Genomic DNA, 20,563 nt, shown 5'->3' with positions numbered 1-20,563 from the left:
AATTCCAACATGCAATGCAACCTGTTTACTGTTTGTATTCTGCAAACATCATTTGCATTTGATTTGTTCCTTGAGAAAGGGGAAATGAACTAACACAAGAAATAAATAAAATCCCCATCCACCCAGCTGTTTATATATATATATCTCAATATGATTTTTTTAAAAAAATTCTCACTAATGACTTCCTTGAATCAACTGTTGAGCACTTTTCCTGCATTGCACAGTCACTTTTGACACTTAGATGAAAGTGAAAAAGAAGCCAAGTTGGACATGAACCCCATTTATTCTGAATCTAAAGTTCATCAGCATTTTGGTTACATTGACACATAGAAGGTGAATTGGAATTCAACCTGAGGTTTCTTCTTTTATCATTTGGAATCAATGACCTTTGTGGTATACAGTATTGGATTAAGACTACTCAAAAGTCTTTGGATGCTAACAGGGAAGCATCAATAAAATAAATAAAATAAAATATACAATTTCTGGTGTATTCATAGCTAAACCACATAAACCATAGTAAGCTTTCAGAGCATTTTCTTTCTTTCTTTCTTTCTTTTTGACGTCCCTGATTTTGTCACACATACTAACAGCAACTGTTGATGTATGTTGGATCCTGGCAAGTTCACTGCAAATCTGTTTTTACCTAATTTGAAGGGAAGATAATTTGTTGGAACACTCAAAGAGGCCAAGCCACTGCATATTCAAGCATTAGTAATTAAATCCATCAAATAAAGATCAGGAAAGCACCAAAGAACTCCCAGTAATGCAAAGAAATAATTTACGGTATGTTCAAAGAAGATATTCACAGCCTTCTGGAAGAGCGTCTAGAAATGTCAGACCAATTCAGAAATGTCATTTCCTTTCCAGAATGTAACTCAAGGATCAGATTGTGCAAAGTCTTCCTCGATCTCGACAAATGCTTCTATTAGATCAGCTGAATAGTGCAAGCAGAACAGTTCACTGGTTAGTTTCTCTGCAAGTTACAGGGCATATATATGCTTGCTTTATCTTATTGATCGATCTAGCTTGCTTCTTTAGCACAAAAAGAGTCAGAAGAGGGGGGAAATGATGATGGAAAACACAAGTAACACAAAATAAAGTAGTTTCCAATCGTGCAAAATTTGCTTCACTGGATAAAGCACTTCTTGACACAGTAATGTCCAAAATAAATAAATAAATAAAATCCCTTCCCCAGAAGAAACAGGTTTGAAATTGAAGCCATTCTTATTTTTGTCTTGGTATATTTTTAAGGCTATACAAACACAAAAAGAGAAAGTATCACAGGAACACTTCATTGGATATCAGATTCTTCCGGCTTTGAGGGTAAGCCTTGGACTACTTTTATGTGGTCCCAATTAGCATGTCTCTTCAGGACAGAAACAGAAACAGAATGAAGGGAGGAAAGTCAATGATCCCAACAATAAAATCCAAAATTGACTTTACAATCACAGGTACAAATTGCTCAGGTTGATAATTTCGTTTCTTTTAAAGATCACCGTCATCTAAAACTAATCGGGGCTGCAGGTTTTCCCAAGGAACAGTCAAGAGTCAAAGCAAACAGTGGCATCAAGAAGGTTTGTCATTATTCTCTGATGGCAGTCTGACTGGGTGGCTGGAATTATTGGCGTGTCTAGCCAAGTTCTGGGAGAGAGAGGAGGGATCTTGTGTGTGTATGTTTTTCCAAAATGATTTGATCCTTGTTCCAGCTTGCAAATCAGGCTTCTCCTTGACATCCCTTTATAGCGGAAAGACTAAGAAGCCGGAAAAGGTTGAGTATTTCCACCCTCCCATGAGGTTCCCTCTCTCCAGTTTGAGATGCACTTTGTCTTCTCTTTCCATAAGAAGCAAGACCCCATTGCTGGCTGCTTCTCTGGTGACATCTTGGTCTCCAGCAAAAGCTGAAATCACTGGATAGCCGTTTTGCATTAGGCTTACCTACAATTCAAAAGAAATTCAACATCAGCAGTCTTGCATAGTGTTTGTTTTTAAAATTGCATTGTTACATCCCAATATAACACACCCACATATCAAATTCCAACCCAGTATATAAGTGAGTCTCCCACATGCAGGGATCCCAAATGGGGGTGGGGAAACAGAGTAGGAGGCGATAAGACATATCTCTTGCAGTGGGAGGGGGTGTAAGGTCAAAATGACCCACCACTTTGCTCCACACCTGGCTCAGACTGATACACCTGTACTTTCTCTACCAAATGGCCCAGTCAGCTAGCCCAGTGTGGGGATGGGGGACTGTAATGCTGGCTGAGGGAACTAGGTGTATCTAGTAGTTTATGGATAAAATATCATATTCATAAAATGCTCTGCTAAAATAAGATCACATTAATATAACAGTAACTGCATGGGGTTTTTTCTTTGAGACGTTTTGCTACATATTCAAATATCACAAGCCTTTATGTGAGCCACTTTGCAAAGAAAAAACAAACTGCCCCCCAGTGAAGAGTACATACCTGGATAGTTTGTCTGTTATATACTTTCACAACGTGGAAACTGAAACTATATATTCCTTTTCTTGGCGCTACAAATATACTGGAAGCCAGGTCGAAATGGTTGCCAATATTAACTAATACCTGGAGAAAAGAAGAATGAAAGGGGAGGGGGGAATTAGGTCATGCCTTCATTATGGGGAAGGTCAGTGGGGGGGGGAGACAGAGAGAATTCTCGACCGGCTGCCCAAGCAGTGCAAAGCCACAGGCATTTTGCTGCACAATTAAAACGGACTGCAGGGAAACGAAATAACTTTCCAAGGTGTTTTAAAAGGATTGGTTCAGACAGCTGATTGATTTACACAGTGGTGCACCCAATGCTTCTTCGAGAGAATGAAAGGATCATGATGGCAGCCTGCGTCTTCACAGCAGAGGAGAAAATGTAATGTATCATTGCTGAGAGACACGCAAAACGAAGGGAGAAAAGATCCCATTAAACAAATCCGCCCAGGATTTTTCATTTTCATGTAACAGTATTGAAACTAATTGTCTCTCTTGGGGCCTGTGATGTTAATGCGAAACAAAATGAGACTTAGTCGTGTCACATGTGATGGAACGGTGGGAGGGAGTTCAAATTTTAAATAAGTAACCCCCCCCTCTCTCTCTGAACTTTACACCCCTCATTCTCTTTTGTCTCTTTACCCCATCCTGAAGCACAGGGACTAATTCAATTAGGCTTGAACAAAGAAGTATGGAAGATGCATTTTAACCCACAGAGAACTTAGTGCATGGACTTAGTGGTAAAAGTGAGTGCAATTTGCCAATTAGGGTAATGGAAAATGCTCTTTTGAGCCAAGTTATGAATGTTTCAAAGGCCTCTTGCAGAGTAACAAAAGAAGGAGAAAGCAATGAATCCACGAGAGAGCCAATTTAGTGTGGTGGTTAACATGCTGGAGTAGTACTTGGGATTCAAGGTTAAAATACCCATGAAGTTCAGTGGGTGACCTTGAGCCAGTCACCATCTCTTTCTCAGCATAACCTGCCTCACAATATTGTTGTGGTGATAAAATGGGGAGGAGACCATTATAGCAAGAGCCGTGTACACCACCTGAAGTTCATTGGAAGAAAGGCAGGATATAAAGGTAATGACCACCACCACGAGGAAAGGACTTATCCCAATAATTTGCGTGCTCCGATATGGCTCCTTATGGCCAAAGGCAAGTCACACTAAACTAAGGATATGTAAATGAGGGCTGGCAACTTCATGGCAGGCCTAGAATTAGAAAACATTCCAAAGAGATGTTTACAGTTCTTTGCATGATTGAGATTTGCATTACCTACAGAATCAGATCTGAAATCTTCTGCCTAATCTATCTTCCCAGGTAACTGGTTGCAACAGCTTGCCTGGGGTCTTATTATTACATCTGAGCAGAGCTCTCATAGCTTCCTGCTGTCTTTTCTGTAACAAAGAACGGTTAAGACTGCACACAAAGCTCAGTGGTGCAATGCCACAGATTCTGGCTCTTATGGTTATTTTTCTGTTTTGACTGCCAGGTACTTCCTTGTTCATAATTTCTAGCATGTATCACAATATCCTGTGTGTGTACGCATATATACAAATTAATGTAAAAACCATGCAGAAGTTGGTGAAAGACTGTGGCTATCCTTCTTAAATAAGATTATCAACCTCAGAGCTCATCTAGTCCAGATTCAAAACTCATATGCAAAAGTGTGAAAGAAGAAGAATTTGTGAAACTAGAATCCCATTCATTGCTAAAAAAAAAATTAAGTTATTCAACCAACACTACAATTCTTATTTTAAGGCAACACATCATGGAATTAGAGGGAGGAAATAACTTTATAAACAAAACGGTATGTATATAGTGTCTAGCATTATACAGCTCTACAAGCAAGGTGACAATAGAATTATTCTACAAAAAAATATTCTGCCAATCTATGTCAAAATATTTTTTTCTAGAAGATTATAATAGCTGGGGAACACAATGGGTAAATAATAGAATACACATGTAATCATGATTAGAAAGCAATCCTTGGACAGATGGATGCATAAACAGAAACAAATAATCTGTGCTGAACAAGTCTAAATGACCTGAATGATTTTCACTTGGAAGGTTTTACATAAAATCCCAGTGCATCCCTCTTCTTTCTTCCTAGGCTGGAACAATAAGACAGAGCAATCCTAAAAGCAAGTAGGTTTCCTCAAATGAGCCAAGAGGCAAAGCTTAAGCTTGCAGTGCCTTCACTGTCCCCTCACTGCACTACACCCAAATTCTGCGGATTTCCCCAGGCTGCTGCTCTATGCATGCCTGTCTGGTTTGCCTGACTAGATAAGGGAAGGCAGGAAATCCCAGAGCCACCTCTCTGGAGAAATTGGAATTGGATGTTATATTGTTGGCAATACAGACTGGTGGTTATAATTATTCAAAACAGGGTGACTGAGGAGCCCCCCAAAGATATCTTGTTGGTAGCTACAGCATTAGATGGGGTACTTAAAGGACACTCATCAGAATAGAAAAAAAGGAAGTGATGGCTATTGTTTCATAGAGAAGTTGATGAGCCACAAGTACTGTCAGACTGCTACCAGTGAATTACTAAGGTGGAACTAAAACAGGTAAGAGGAACCTGTGACTCTCCAGATAGTGACAGACTGCAGCTGCCTTCATCCCTGTTCATTGGGCCATATTGGCTAGAGCTGGTGGGAGTTGGAGTTCAACAACATCTGTGAGGGGTGGGCACAAGCTCTCCATCCCTAACTTAGAGAGCATTGGAAGAAGCCCAGTCTAGGGTTGCCAAATATTGAAGAGCAAAAAAGAGGACACATTTGCTGACTTCTACTTTTAACTAGGGATCACTAAGTCAACTCTACCCATGAAAAAAGAGGATGCGTCCTGGGAAAAGAGGACATAAGGCAACCCTGCAGTTAGCTAAGGTGTGAAAGAGTAGGAGGGAGATGCATGAAGGGCATCACAAAGAATGGAGAAAGATCAAAACAAATATTGAAGGTGGAGAAGAGGCAGGGGCCATCAGTCAGTGGGAGAGAGGCCATGTATTGCTCTTGGGAAAAGAGCTTGAGCTTGAGGGGGGTCACTGCTGAACAGGACATGGCTGGAGGGAATTGTGCTGGAATGGGAATAAGGCAGGACTAGGTAAAGGATAGACCGGGAGAGTGGTGGTGTAGAAGACGGGAGTTAGGGATCAATAGGAGACAGATCAATGGGGCTAGGAGTGGGAAGAGCTGGTAGGAAAACGAGTGAAGCTGGACAGTAAACAAAGGGCGAGGGCTAAGTGTAAAACGGGAGAAGGGGAGGAATTAGGAGGAAGAAGTAAGTGGAGAGTGGCTCTTCTGGACGCCAGGGGGCGCCAGAGCAGACTGGCCGGGGCAGGAAGGGTTTACCTGGAGAAAGAGGTGCAAGGTAGAGGCGGGGAAGAAGTGGGCAGGTGGGAGGAGACTCTGGCTTGCCGGCCCCGCCTGGGCGGGGCGTAGTCACCTGAGGGAGGGGCTACGGCCAGGAGAGGCCGGAAAAGGCGCGGGGGGGGGGGGAGAGGGCTGGCGCGCCTGACCTGGTCGAAGTAGATGGTCATGGTGCGGTTGCTCATCTCGGACGGCTCGTGGTTGGTGCTGCGCGTGGCCGAGAACGCCACCTTGGCGCTGCCGGAGCGCACGGAGATGCCCAGCGACGAGGTGATGGCGCCGTCGGCGGACGGGCTGGAGTCGCACACCACCAGACACTTGCCCTCCAGCACGATGGGCTCCGTGTCGTTCTGCGCCGGCACCGCCGGGCTGCCGCCGGGCAGCTGCAGGAGCAGTAGGGCCAGCGCCGCCGCCGCCACCGCCACGCAGGAGTAGCCGCCCGCGGGCTCCGCCAGCGCCCCCCGCCGCCGCCGCCACCACAGCCGCCGCCCGGCCATGTCTTGCCGCAGCGGGGCCCGTCCGTCCAGCCGCGGAGTCCAAAGGGGGCGGCGGGAGGGCGACGGCCGGGCGCTGCTGCCTTCAGTCTCCGGAGGGCGGCCGGGCTGGGCGCCTCAGCGAGCGGGAAACGAGCGGGCGCCGCCTTGAATTTTCGCGCTTCTTCGGCGGCCTCACAGGAAGGCGGGAGGCGCGCTGCAGCCTGCGGGGCGAAAAAGAGCCAAGTGAGGCGGGCGGCGGGAAAGTCCAGCTCCTCAGTCCGCCTCCCCCCTCACAAAAAGTGCCAGACCCTCCCGAGGTCCATCCCGTGTGGTGTGAGGGGGCGGGGGCGAGAAACCCACTCGGTGTCTGTTTTATGAGGTGGAGCGGGACAGGGCTCCTCTCAGACACGCGGCAGAAGGCGAACCGGGCAAAAAGACCTTGACGGGGCGGGCGCGAGCTGCGCTCCGTTTCCCGCCAAGGAACGTGTCACCACATAACCTAAGAAAGGTCCTAGTGGATCAGAACAACGGCCCCGTTAAGTCCAGCACCCTGTTTCTCACAGTGACACACAAGCCCGCGTCTGATCCCGCTTTGGAGTGTGTGCGAGAGCTGAGGGCATCGCAAGGGGTGGGGCGGGCTCTTTCAACATCTCGCTCCTTTTGCAGTGCTTGTTGCAAGAGCCGGATTCTTTTTTAAAAAAAAAACAATGGCACTTCTGAATAAGCCTGGGCTCATTGCCCAGCCCAGCCCACCCCACCCACTGCCAGGAATCGAAGGAAAGCAACCTGGGAGGTCCCTCGACACCTCTTTCCCGCACCGCAAATAGAGGTGCAGACGATTTGCTTCCACACACGAAACACAAGAAACTCCCAGCGTCCTGTCTGATTCCCTCTTTCCTCAGGCACAGCAAGCTGTGGCAATAACCACAGACATTTTATCTCGATCCCAAAGCACTTAGGCATTTTTGTTCTATACTCCCATCCCGATGTAACTTTAAAAAAACCCCACAACACTGAACACAAGCGCGTCTTAGATTTTAGTTGTAATGAAAGCAAAATCTGCGAAGGGAGCGCTTCTGCTTCACGCGAGTTAATGCCTCGGACGCGGAGAGGTCAGCTTTCTTGGAATTGCTGATAAACTCCGCTCCAACTTCGATTCCCCTCCCCCCATGCAACTGGTCCACAAGGCCGTTTCCGCTTTGATGCGCATCCCTGTCCAGATTTAGCAAATCCGTGCCTTAAATTCTCGTGGGGAATGCAACGGGGATCTATTAGTTACCACCTGCAAAGTTCCCGAGTTTGTTCCGGAAGAGTTGAACCTGAGTCGAGTCACTAACACGAACCCCTTTCACTCCGTTCCATCGCTTTCCCTTTCTAAAAAGTCCATCAGGAAGGACACCGCCGCCGCCGCCGCCCCCCCCCCCCCCGCCGCCGCCGCTCCCATACACCACCCTACGAGTTCCTAGTTTTGCTATCCCGTCTTTATCTCCATCTGGATTATTATTTTTTAATGGATCAAAATGAAAGGGGCTGGCGGCGCGCTGGTTTACCTGGAGGGTCCATGGTGGAGAGTCGGGTTTGGCTTAGGTTGCCGTCCGCGAAGTTGTATTGCTTGGAGAAAATGAGCTGAGATTAGGCTGGCAAGCAGAAGAGACAGGATTCGCCTCGTTCTCTCCCGCCCATTGCCAAGATCACCCCCTCCCTCCCTTCCTCCTTCCCACCCTCTCGCAGACACATTCACACCCGCCACTGCTTCTCACACCAGATAAACCCGAGCATGACACACACGCGCGCGCACACAACCCAGATCTGCCTGGACAAATTCCAGCGCGCACACACACACAACCTCCCCCCCCCCCAATTTCCCCCGCTTGATGTCCTGTAAGCAGCGGCTACCTGGAGCCAGGCATAGGCTGCATTTCACCCAGAACGAAGGAAGCGATCCTTTTTGGCTCTTCTTTAAAAGAAACGCGCTCTCAGAAGCTGGTAGAAGTAGATCTCCACATGTCTTCTTCCTCCCCTCCCCGCCCTCCCCTTGCGCACAGACCACCGTCAAATGTCAAGATCGGCCACGGAAGAAGAACGCTGGCAAATATCGGGAAAAGACTAAGCAGCAGCTACGGTCACGAGGCGTGGAAGTCGCTCGTTTACAGAAGTTCCGTTTCTGGTCTGCACAGAGAGGGGCAGCTGTAGCGTGTGAGCGGGGAACAGGGGCTGTCGCTTTAAAAAACCTCAGGACACAGGGGTTGCTTAGGCGCAAATGCCTTATTAACTTTGGTTCCCGCGCCCCCCCTTTTTTTTCCTTTTCCTTTTCCCAGGGATACCCTATCAAGTCTGGAATTAGGTGTGCGAGGACTGGAGGGAGGCGCGTTATATTGGCCGGAACGGAGAGCGGCCTAACTCCAAAAGTGGTTGGCGAGCGCCACCTAGTGGCACTCGCTGCCGTTGCCTACAGAATGCTCTCTACGGGGCTTTCGGAATTAAAGGGATGGAGCGTGCCTTGTGGACGTGGTTGGATTGTTTGGGTTAGAGAAAGAGCATCGGGAGCGGGATTCCCGGGGAGAACAGGAGGAGGATGAACTTTCAATTAAGCTCTCGCCTCCTCCCTCTCCCCCGCTCTTCCCTCTCCACCTCCTGCAATCAAGGGAATCCTGCGCTCGCGGATCTTTTACAAAGCCAAAGGCTGCCATGATGATATATGCTGCAGTCAAGGTTATCATCAGTTGTTATTGGCTGCAATATATATATTTCTCACAGCTCAGCTGGTGCAGCTGCTGCGGAGCCGAGTAGTTGGTGCTGAAAAGCTAGAGAAAGGGGAGACTGTGGAAGAGAGTGAGCCTTTTGTGCTAATGGCTTGTTTATCATGCCACCGGTTTCCCTCCCCCCCCCCCAGGTGATTTTAGCTGCAATTTTTTTTACAATAAAAATAGAAATCGGTGCTATTCCTCAGAGAGAAGCATTAGCGAAGGTTTTTCCCAACTATCCATGATGCCAGTGCAGATAATGAACCTGTGTCCCTTGGCCTTAAGTATCAATTTGAGGCACAATTTGCCCTGGACTCGCCTGCAGAACTTGTTAAACCTTGTGAGGGTTCAACCCCGTAAGAACGAAAGTAACAGCTAGAAAGAGTAAATCTGACTGTGTGCAAAGTGTGTGGGGTTTTTTTCCAGGTCAGAGATTGACTCCAAGCAGATTTCAAAAATCTGGGGTGGCAGGTAGAGTAGGGTCTTCCTGGCATCTTGTTAAAAAACAACAACACCCTGTAATGTGATTGGGCTACTAATCCATCAGATGAGGAGCGCTTGAAGGAGCTGGGTATGTTTAGCATGGGAAAGGGGAGACAGATATGGTAGCCTTTTTCAAATGTGCCTTAAGGGCTGTCACATGGAAGAGGGAGCATGCTTGTTTTCTCCTGCCTGGAGAGGAGGACTCATGGGCTAGCCAGGGGATGGGGGGCAGGAGGGGCAGTCGCCCCTCAAAATCAACAAAATTCAATAAAAAGACATAGCAAACTGATGTTCTGTCCCCACCTAACAATAGGCCTGCCCTCCCCCCCCAAAAAAATCCTGGCTGCACCCATGGTAGGACTATGCACCCATGGTAGGATTCTATGTCTTATCTCAAATTAAACAGTTAAATCCCAAGCAATTAGACCACTGACACCATTTGAAAAACTGATTTTGAATATGACTGAGCACCCATTTTTCTATCAATTTTGTATGAAATACTGACCTAGCCATTGGACAATACTTGGCTATTAAACAGTAAGGTGGGTGTCCCCATTGTACACACATAGTGATATTGAAACAAGTAAAGGTAAAGGGACCCCTGACCATTAGGTCCAGTTGTGACCGACTGTGGGGTTGCGGCGGTCATCTCGCTTCATTGGCCAAGGGAGCCGGTGTACAGCTTCCGGGTCATGTGGCCAGAATGACTAAGCCGCTTCTGGCAAACCAGAGCAGCACACGGAAACGCTGCTTACCTTCCCGCTGGAGCAGTACCTATTTATCTACTTGCACTTTGACGTGCTTTCGAACTGCTAGATTGGCAGGAGCTGGGACCGAGCAATGGGAGCTCACCCATTAGAACTGCCAACCTTCTGATCAGCAAGTCCTAGGCTCTGTGGTTTAACCCACAGCGCCATTTGTGTCCCATTGAAACAATTATCTATGAAATAGCTACCAGCATCTAAATATAGGGTGTGGAGGCTAAAATCTGACTGCTTCTTCTCTGAAAAGGTTCTATGTTGCTTTCTTTGATCCCCTTATTTTTGAGCATCAGGAATTGTTATAAATCTTTACTTTCCCAAGCAGTCTGATGGGAGGTTTAGTACAAAACACTTGGAGGGCACCGTGTTGGAGAAGGCTGCCTAATACCACATAAAAGGTATTTTCCTTGAGGAGCTTCCAGTCTGAAATTCATCACAGAGGAAGCTGCAAAGAAAGGAGCAATTAACTTTGGGTTTATCCAACCTAAAAAAAGCACAGCACTTCCTGAAATTCAGGACAGACATGAGGACCAGAAAGGATTCATTTTCAACAAAACTGTGGATTGCATTCCATGCATCAGTGAAAGAGCTTTCTAGATTGGATGTAGGCTGGACAAAAGTATCTTTAGCATTATGAAAGTTACATTTGACACAATAGACTGACTCATAACCCCCCCCCCCCCCGCTGTATTAAGATAATTCTTGGAAGTGGCTGATCTGGGAATTGGTAAAAAATCACATCACCACGCAGAAGAGGGAAGAGCAGAGGCTACATTAAAAATCTGCCCCAGACTCCATGCTTCAAATTCACTTTGCCATATGCTCTGCACATGCTGTGTTCATAAAATGTAGCTCCAATGAGTTATAAAACTCTGCTTATTCTTCAGGAAAAAATGATGAGGGATCCACGGTGGGGAACCATTACAAAGCATTTACTACTTAGGTGCATTTCTATAAGTGGCAAAGTTCTTCAGTAAAAGTGAGTCAGCGCCAGAAATAAAAGAAAATGGTCCTTTATGGGTTGATCCTGTGGATGAATAACTTCATTGCACTGAACTCTTTTATGTTTTATTGTTATTGGTTTTTCAGTATACTGGACAGCAAGTTGCAGTATATTATAGGCTCTTAACATCCAATAGTAAAAAAGAAGAAGAAGAAGAAGAGCAATTGGAACCATCCTGGTCAAGCACAATTTCTTTGAATATGAGGTTTTTTCCCTCCAAACTGCTAAGTGATGGCATCATCCTATTCATATCTACTGAGTTCAATGGGCCTTAATCCCAGATAAACTCGTATAAGATAGTACTCTGTTCACCAACAAGTGACGCTTACACAGTACACTATATGCCGGATGTCAGGGAACTGACATCAGAGCTAGAGGCGGAGGGAAGGCTCTCAAATGATGCTGGAGAAGGGCCCAGCAGGCAGCTCAACAGATGGGGAAGCAAACAGAAGGGCCCAGCAGGCAGCTCAACAGATGGGGAAGAGAGAGGCAGCTCAACAGATGGGGAAGCAAATCAGCGCAACACCAGGCATAAAGGGGGGCAGATGGGGGAATCGGCGAGAGGGCTCCACCGGACACCAGCGGGGAGAGCATGGGTCCTCCGCTACCCACGCCCTCCCTGCGCAGAAGAGTAGGAGGAGACTTGGCGTCAAACAACTTTTATGTTGGAAAAGGTTTAAGAAACGCCCAGTGACGGATTCTGCTAGCGACTGAGGCAGCCACGAAGTGAAGGGCTGTCCAGACAGAAAGGTTTAACCAGGCAACATAGCCAGGAGAGGCGGCAACTTACGCACGAGCAACCCATACTCATTACACCGAGTTAAGCACTTTTTCACAAATGTGAATAAAGGCTTGCAAGCCCATTGTATTCGAAGGATATTTCATCCTTATACTCTACAACTTCATCCCCATGCTTCCATGTTTTGCATTTAAGTGTGAGCCACAGAGATTCTTAAACTGCATTGCAGAGTCTTATTCAAAACCATGAATCTACCCAAACAAAGACACCTTAGTTGAGGCAGACCTGGACCCTGAAGACTCATGACCTCATGTATTTGTGAGCCACTGGAAAGTCCTAAATTGCTTCCATGGCCAATGGACACATTATGAACATTTGGTTAGTACTAAAAAAATCAATCAAATGGGTCGACGTAAAGGAATAATCCAAATGCTGTTTGCACGTGGTTTAACTTCACCACATGAACATTCTGCACAAATTTTCATGAAATTGGTTGGGGAACATAGTCTTTCTTTTACAATTATTAGAATGTCTAGGCATTACATCTGTTTTTTGTTCTGGTGATAAACCTTTCCAGAAGTGATGAATACTGCATGTTGTTAGCTTTAACATCCAGTCCTAATCATGGGCAGGGAGCATTTATGTCACTGCTTATATTTGATCATCTCCTTTGGAGGAAGACCTTGAAGGCAGTGGCTACTGCAAGTTTCTACCCACTCCTCTAAGGTAAGTGAGGCAGGACTCTGAGCTCCAGGAATCTATCAGCTCTGCTCCATTGGCACATTAATCTGCAAATGTTTGCTTTAAAGAAATCTTCTCCAAATGCATATTTGATTTAGCATGTATTAAATTATGTATTTTATTTCAGAAATATGCCTTGAAATATGTATTTTGATACGTTTAAGCTGACGAGGCCTGTGTCGCACAATATTTGGAGAGCTGCAAAATCTGAGTGGATAACTAAGTTCGGGTATTCACATCGGCCTATGAAGTGTGGGCAAGGAACCTTTTGCAGAAAAATTCACAAAGACTGAATTCCTCAAGCCTTCCTAGATCATCCTATGATACTTGATACATCAGTTGCCCCTGAACATCCAGCCTCAGACCTGAGGTTTCCTACCCCTGGAGCAAACAATGGGCTAGTTGAATTCTCTATTTTGATATGAACTTCTGCAAAGGTCCTCTTTGGGTACCCCTTCTCCACCATCACATCTGCAGTATGTGATGACTATGACTTTTATGTGGTGGCATCCAGAATATACAATCCCCTTCCTCCACAGAGACGATCACCTGAAACTTACTTAGATGTCATTTTAGCTTACTATTCCCACTGGTGTGTTCATTGTACCACCCTGTGTCCCAAATGCATCATTGCGCCTAGAGGCCAATCTCCCCTTGGTAGAATTATGGATTTGGCGCAGGTCACTTAACTTCTGGCTTCACCTAAACTCAAATCCCCCCCCCCCCGGTCTAATATCCCTAGTGCAACAAGACTTTCACAAGTGTCTGGTCTAAAATTGTCAATCAAAAACTTCACTCTTGTGGTTTATCCCCACAACAGCTACTCGCCGTGGGTTATAGTAAAGCAAACAGTCTAATATGCCAACGCCTAAATGATATCGAGCGTCAGAACAACTTGGCCACAATAAGGAAATTTTGCCCATGGTATGACCACTTTCCATCCTTCCACTTTAATTCTTTGGCACCCTATCTATATAATCTAGCAATTCCAAAATATAGATGTGCCTTTGCCCTGGCAAGACTGAATGTGCTGCCCTTGGCTGTACTTGAGACATGATTCCAACAGATTCCACACGAAAAACGCTTGTGTCCCTGCAGAGATGGCAGCACCGAATCAGTGGCACATGCCCTGCTGGCGTGCACTCTTTACAAAGACCTGAGGAATGAGATTATCACTCCTCTTTTATTGCCCATTCCGGGTCACCCAACCACTGCCACAGTGTCATTTCTCCTGGCAGATCAAGAGGAGCAGATGACAGCAAAGGCTGCAAGGTTTCTAGCTGGGGCAATCAGAATAAGGTCCACTATGTATTTGATTGCTGATTCAGGACCCTATACTGTGTTTTATATAATCAACTTCTTATTTTGTTCTGTGTACATCGCAATGTTCTTTTGTTGCTATGGGTGATGGCTGATGCAAATAAAGTTTCATTCATTCATTATGTTAATTGTATATCTTGTTGGTGTTTTCTCCAGCACCTGGTTTATATTCCAATCTTTTTTTTTCCTGTTGCTGATATTTATTTTTACTTCCTTTGTTGTAATATTCTATACAGTGATCTCGTTATCAGTGTGAATCCCTACATAGCCAAAATGACACCAGCCACACATGAGAGGATGGTAGCAATCAACTTGGAAAGATCCAAAGGTTTGCAGAAGTACAAAAATCTCTAGTGGGGAAAAACTCTGAGGCATGAGACCTCCAAAATAGGTAAAATGAAGACTGAGCGTGCTCAGTAGCCACAGACTGCTGGATGTCTGTTGGAAAGAAAGAAAGAAAGAAAGAAAGAAAGAAAGAAAGAAAGAAAGAAAGAACACATGAAAAATAGGAATTGGGGGTGGAATTGAATATCCTGAAAGATGCACACAGCAGCATTATATGTTGCAGATCCCACTTCTTGTATTCTGTATTTTCACTGTAAGTGATAAGAATGCTTGCAGTGGGGGGGGGGGATAACAAAGCTTCAATTTATTCTGCTTTACACTATTTCTGAAGTGGTCAGAAAGCAACAGCTCCCCAAAGGGCCAATACAGAAAACTTTGAAACCTTGTTATTAGTATTCCTCATACAAGGATATATCAGCTTTTTCAGACTCCTGCATGTGAAAGCATATTCACAGAAGAGTTTCCATGAGCATTAGCAGTGCATACATATAATCCCTTTGGCTTTCTGTGCTACAGAGATGCTAGATGTCATCATAAGCATCACATAAATCCAAATCCATTTGTTCATTGCTTGTATTCAAAATCACTTTGGGGAGTTCTTTCTCCACCATTATTTTCAGTCTGCTATGTCAAGACAAAATGTATTTTTAGGTATATTGAAAGGGAAAGTGCAAAGTGAGCCAAACAATTAAGTGACGATGTCTTCAGAACTCCAAACTACATCAGTACTTGTTAAAATGTTCTGATCTGAAACACATTGCAAGGAAGGTAATGTACCCAACAGTGTTGTTATGTTAATTTGCTCCCTTCTCTGTGGTCTGCCAATTTCAGTGATGCTCCCCATATTCAGCAAATCAACAATTTATTTGCTCCTAATAGGTGGGGGGGGGAATGAAGTAGAAATACGTTGTGCTAACTCACTGCAAAAGTGTGGGAGGGGCAAAAAGCTTATTTGAATTTTCTGATGAAAGTTGTAAATTTGATTTGGATTTGAATCTCAAGATCAACAATTCACAATCCAAATCTCTTAACAGAATATCACATTTCAATATATGGCCCGATTTTCTCCAACTGATATATTCTGAATTGCATCTATACTTGAAGAACATAAACACAATGTCCTGCAGCAGAAATTGAAGAATTTTGATTAACCACTGAGATTTAAACAGATTGCAAAACCAGGCTCAATTCCATTTCAAAACACAAGACCAATTACTATAATTTTAGGACGAATGCATTGAGATTGTGGAGAAGGCATGATCTTGTACTCTATTCCACCCAAAGGGTCTCAGATGGACTTTATTCATTCATTCATTCATTCATTCATTCATTCATTTAGTATACAGGTACCTACCGGAATCTGAAGATCATAGGGTGTTTCACAACATAAAAATACAAAATGAGAACACAAAATACATAATAAAACAAAAACAAACCAATAACTCGCCTCCCATAATAATCAATAAGATGAACAGAATCAAATGAAATACAGTGGTACCTCAGTTTACAAACTTAATCTGTTCTTAAACCAAAGCCATTCTTAAACCAAGGCGTGCTTTCCCTAATGAGGCCTCCCATCACCGGTGCCCTTCCACCATTCGGCTTCTGTTCGTAGACCAAGGTAAAGTTCACAAACCGGAACACTACAGTGGTACCTCGGGTTAAGAACTTAATTCGTTCTGGAGGTCCATTCTTAACCTGAAACTGTTCTTAAATTGAGGTACCACTTTAGCTAATGGGGCCTCCCGCTGCCGCCATGCGATTTCTGTTCTCATCCTGAAGCAAAGTTCTTAACCCGAGGTAATATTTCTGGGTTAGTGGAGTCGGTAACCTGAAGCGTCTGTAACCTGAAGCATCTGTAACCCAAGGTACCACTGTATTTCTTATTTTTTAGAGTTCATAAACCGAATAGTTCGTAAACAGGGCTGTTCTAAAACCAAGGTATCACTGTACTGAAGCAGGTGAAATAAAATCATATCTGAATGACTCATCACAATTAGGGTTGCTATACATCTGGGAAAACCCAGACATATCCTTTTGTTGGGGGGGACAACATGCCCATCTGGGCAGATTTTTACATGTTAGAGGAAATGTCCATGGGGGTAGAGTGGGGGAGCTTGGGAGGGCTTGGGCTCAGAATCTGGCTGCTCTGCATGCCTCGGCTGCTGCCAGTCCAAGCTGGGGAAAGAGGTGTGCAGGCGCGATAACTGCAGCCCCTCATATCCCCGTGCCTCTTTCCCCAGCTCAGACCAGCAGTGGCTTGGGCTCTCCTTTTTTCACTCAAGATATGGCAACTCTAATCACAATCTTCAACTCCTCCCAAAGGCCAGGACAAAGCAATGGCTACTTACTATGCCGGGGGGGGGGTGACGGTTGTGACTCCTTCTTGCTCTGTCTTCTTCTTCAGAAACCAGACTATGCTTGCTCACTGGCTCCTGCTGGGGGGATTCCCCAGGGTCAGAATATCAGGAGCAGTCTTCCCACCAAAGAGGGCAAATTTGAATGGGCCAATCATAGGTCCTGATCGGAGGGTGGTGCCCGGCTGGCCGGCCAGACCAGAACATTAATGATAAAGACCAAGGAGAAAGAAAGCCTTGCATTGAAAATAGGAAGCTGTTGTATACAGACTGAAATCGTTGGCCCATCCCCATCCCTGTGTAGACGGATCTATAACAGCACAGGAAATCATATCCTGGCGAAATGGACAAAATGAGCTCTGGGTGATTGTGTGAGTTCTCTTTCCTAAGAGAAAGCTTGTGTTTTATCCATGATCCATCAAAGCACAGTAAATGCCTTTTGAAACAGCTTAAATCTAGGCAATTGCCAAGTTACTAATGGTGTGGAATTCCTCAGATCTATCAAATGAGAACTAAAATTGGTGGTCTTACTCCTTAGTGGTCTTGCAAAGTTCCAGCTGCTAATACATTATGGGATGGTATCCTGCTGCAGTGTATTATCTGGATAAAGATAGATGCCCTGATCCAGAGTGTACATAAAAGATTAACCAATGTGACTTAATGGAGCCCACAAGTGACTATCTTTTAGCCAAAGTTTGCTGCATAAATCATAGATCCTTGCTTCTTTCTTCCAGCCACTCTCCAATTCACTTTGTTATTCCTACCGTAACCTCAAGAGACTTGGTTTTTCAAAATACTATTTTCTCTACAACATCATGGCATCTTAGAAGGGTAAACAAAATAATGTCAGCTCCTCCTTTCTGTCAATCAGCCTTATTCCCATTTTTAAAATGCCTGAGCTTGCTAAACCAATGCTGTCATTTTTATCATCCTTGCTGAGCTCATTTAGTAAAAGGCAAAATCACTTTCCCATGCACAGCCATTATACTACTATGTTATGTTCCAATTAGAGCAATCTGAATCAGCTATCTCTTTCCCTTTTGTAAAACAGACAAAATCACATGTGCCGTCTCGCCTTGGCTTGTCAATTAAAGTATTAGCAACTGTCAATCAAGTGCTAGTCTTCACTTTCTTTGTGAATAATAGGAAGTAGATGTATTCCACAACTATGGGTTGGAAATATGATTCTTTGCCATCTCAGAGCAGACATTCCAATAGAAAATTGGCAGGTGACAAATCTTGCTTCCAGCTATTTTCTTTAAAAGCAAAAAAGAAGAAGAGATATGCAGAAATTGAGCCATGGGAGAATGGTGAGATGGAGAGATTAAAGTCAATCAGCATTTATATTCAAATATTATTATATTAAAGCAGGTGGAGTAGAGAGGTAGGCAAAGTAAATGACTTACCGTAATTGCTGATGGGTGAATGTTTTCCTCCATTTTTGCGTCAGATTGGCCCTGATCCACATTCCACATGGGAAGAAGGAGCTTAAATGGTTCTTTTTGATTGGTAAACCCATTTTGCATCTGTAATACCGACCCTTTGAGCTGCAGATGGAACAGATATGTGCACATAATGGGTAGCATTCAATGAATTTATATTCAGAGTAGTGCCATTGAAATGGACTTTAATTTAGCCAACCTATCTGAAACCCATTGAGAATGACCAAAACTGTACCTATCCCCTCACAGCTTACTCAGACCTCCCTTCACAGCTAACCTCATGCCACACCTTCTCCCACCACAGCTTGCCCCAAGCCGTTCAAGTCTCTTATCTCAGCATTTCACCAACCACCAAATCTGTCCAAGCTACAAGCTACTAGTGAGAGCTGTACTTAAGCCATCTATCAGCAATTAAGGATCTCATCCTTGTAATTCCAAATGCTGTACAACCCATGTGTTTCTTGTGGAGAAAGCTACCTTCTAAATCACCAGGATGGGTAGAACATACTACATCAAACAGGACATCACCTGCAGGTCATGCAATACATTTAGTATTATCAAATGCAGAAAAGGATGTCATGTGACTAGGGTTACCTTGTGTCCTCTTTTTCCAGGTCATGCCCTCTTTATCAGGGGTAAAATTTGAGACAAATTGCATTTCTTTGCTTTGAATGGCCGTCATAGCATCCTCTTATTTGCACTTCAAAATATGGGTTTGACATATCCAGTACATAGATAAAGCCAGTGATTTTTTTCTTTAAAAATGTTTAGGGGTACTCTCATTTTGACTCAAGAAAACCACCATTTTATAGTTCAAATCAGGGGAAATACCACACCTTCACATTCAACTCTGCTTCACACATTAAATGCTCACTTCCGTTTGAGACTCAGGAAACACTGGAAAAGAAAATGAAACCGCCATCGGAGGTGGTAACAATGAAACTGACCAATCACTGTGCCAGATTCCAGCTCCTACTTCACACATTAAACACTCACTTCCGTCTGAAACTCAGGAAACACCATGACAGGAAATGAGGCTGCCATCAGGGGTAGCAATGGAACTGACGATTCACCGTGCTAGAGAAGAAACCATTAAAAAAAAAAGTTTCTTCTCCCATTAGATTCACAGAACGTTTAGGGGTATGTGTACCCCTGCGTACCCCCAGGAAAAAAAGCACTGGATAAAGCTACAACTGACCTATGCACGTTTTAAAAACAACAAATTGGTGATTTTGACCAAAATAAAAATGTGGAGCAATCTGTTGCAATCTAATTCTGAGAACCATAGCCTCTTGGACTTACCAATAACTGCCTCTGGATGCACACACTGTACACACTAACACCCCACGACCTCGAGGGGTGTACCAAGATCAGCAAATGAAGGCCCCCTGAGTATGCCAGCCTCAAATCTCTTTATCTGTCACATTGGAAACAGCATCCATTTTATCCGAGCAACTGATGAAGGTGGAAGCCAAAGTGTTTTGCTAGAAAATAATCTAAAAATTCTGCTTTGTTAGTCACTGTAATAAAGAGATGGTTGTCGTGATTAACTGCATCCTACCAGGATCCAGAACAAACTTGCCTGAAAGGATCTGTACACATAACCTTTCAGGAGCATTTGCAGAGTATAATGTGCATTTAAGAAGGAGAGCCAGTCGAAAGAGCCTGCAAGCACTTACAGCGTTATATGGCTGTGTAACCGTGGCCTCTCATTACAGAGCAATGGATGCCCATTAAGTGCTAAGACTGACCACATTAAAAGCATTATCATCATCATCAGAGCAGAGAGCTAGAAGACTGTTATTCATCAGTGACAACCAGAAATGAAGCTTGAAATGCTTAATGTTATGCATTAAGGAATGGAGTAATGTTGGCAGAAATCATATTGCTTGTGCTCACACTCCTGTGTACCCATAATTCACACATTAATCTTACCCAGTGTACATTGCTATGTGCCAGGAGGAGAAGTACTTGGCATTCTTGGAGCAAGCTCAGCATTGTATCAAACGCTGCATAAATCTTTCAGATCATTGAAGGTGGTGGAGAAAATTAGACCAATTAAATGTCACCCAAAAGGGTAACTGGTAAGAGCCGCTAAATTGGAGTTCACTCACATACTCACTGCAGTTACAGGTGTAGGTTAATATGCAAGGGAAATACCAAAGGGCTAATATAATGGAAGCCAGGAAATTAATTTATATATGGGAGGGCAGTAAAATGATGACTTTTCTCGCAGTGACATTTCAGAAGCTGAAAAGTTTTGTTAATTTGATGGAGG

At 44.4% G+C, this 20,563-nt stretch overlaps 1 protein-coding gene across 2 annotated transcripts; it reads right to left on the bottom strand.

Moving 5' to 3' along the window:
* Positions 1-264: 264 nt before the first annotated feature.
* CBLN2 (cerebellin 2 precursor) lies at positions 265-8,708 on the bottom strand. Of its 2 annotated transcripts, XM_081204170.1 has the most exons (5): positions 8,247-8,708; positions 7,901-7,961; positions 6,024-6,571; positions 2,466-2,585; positions 265-1,935 (listed from the first exon to the last, which is right to left on the bottom strand). In XM_081204170.1, exons 3-5 carry the CDS (start codon positions 6,369-6,371, stop codon positions 1,738-1,740), a joined length of 666 nt encoding a protein of 221 aa, XP_081060296.1. In that variant the 5' UTR covers positions 6,372-6,571; positions 7,901-7,961; positions 8,247-8,708; the 3' UTR covers positions 265-1,737. The 2 variants fall into 2 exon arrangements, with proteins under 2 accessions (XP_081060296.1, XP_081060295.1); XM_081204169.1 differs by lacking the exon at positions 8,247-8,708 and having other exon boundaries at positions 7,901-8,052.
* Between the last annotated feature and the right edge of the window lie 11,855 nt (positions 8,709-20,563).

Source organism: Podarcis bocagei, assembly GCF_964188305.1.
Source record: "Podarcis bocagei genome assembly, chromosome: 8".
Lineage (NCBI taxonomy): Eukaryota > Metazoa > Chordata > Lepidosauria > Squamata > Lacertidae > Podarcis > Podarcis bocagei.
The sequence above is the reverse complement of the archived record's forward strand: the minus strand, read 5'-3'. Positions and strand labels throughout refer to the sequence as shown.

What these genes read in the sequence shown, in the direction of transcription:
- CBLN2 (XM_081204170.1), bottom strand. Translation starts at nt 6,371, where the DNA reads ATGGCCGGGCGGCGGCTGTGGTGGCGGCGGCGGCGGGGGGCGCTGGCG. An exon ending in TGACCATCTACTTCGACCAG is followed by an intron (nt 2,586 to 6,023) that starts GTCAGGCGCGCC and finishes TCTTTTCTCCAG; the next exon opens with GTATTAGTTAATATTGGCAA. An exon ending in ATAACAGACAAACTATCCAG is followed by an intron (nt 1,936 to 2,465) that starts GTATGTACTCTT and finishes TTTGAATTGTAG; the next exon opens with GTAAGCCTAATGCAAAACGG.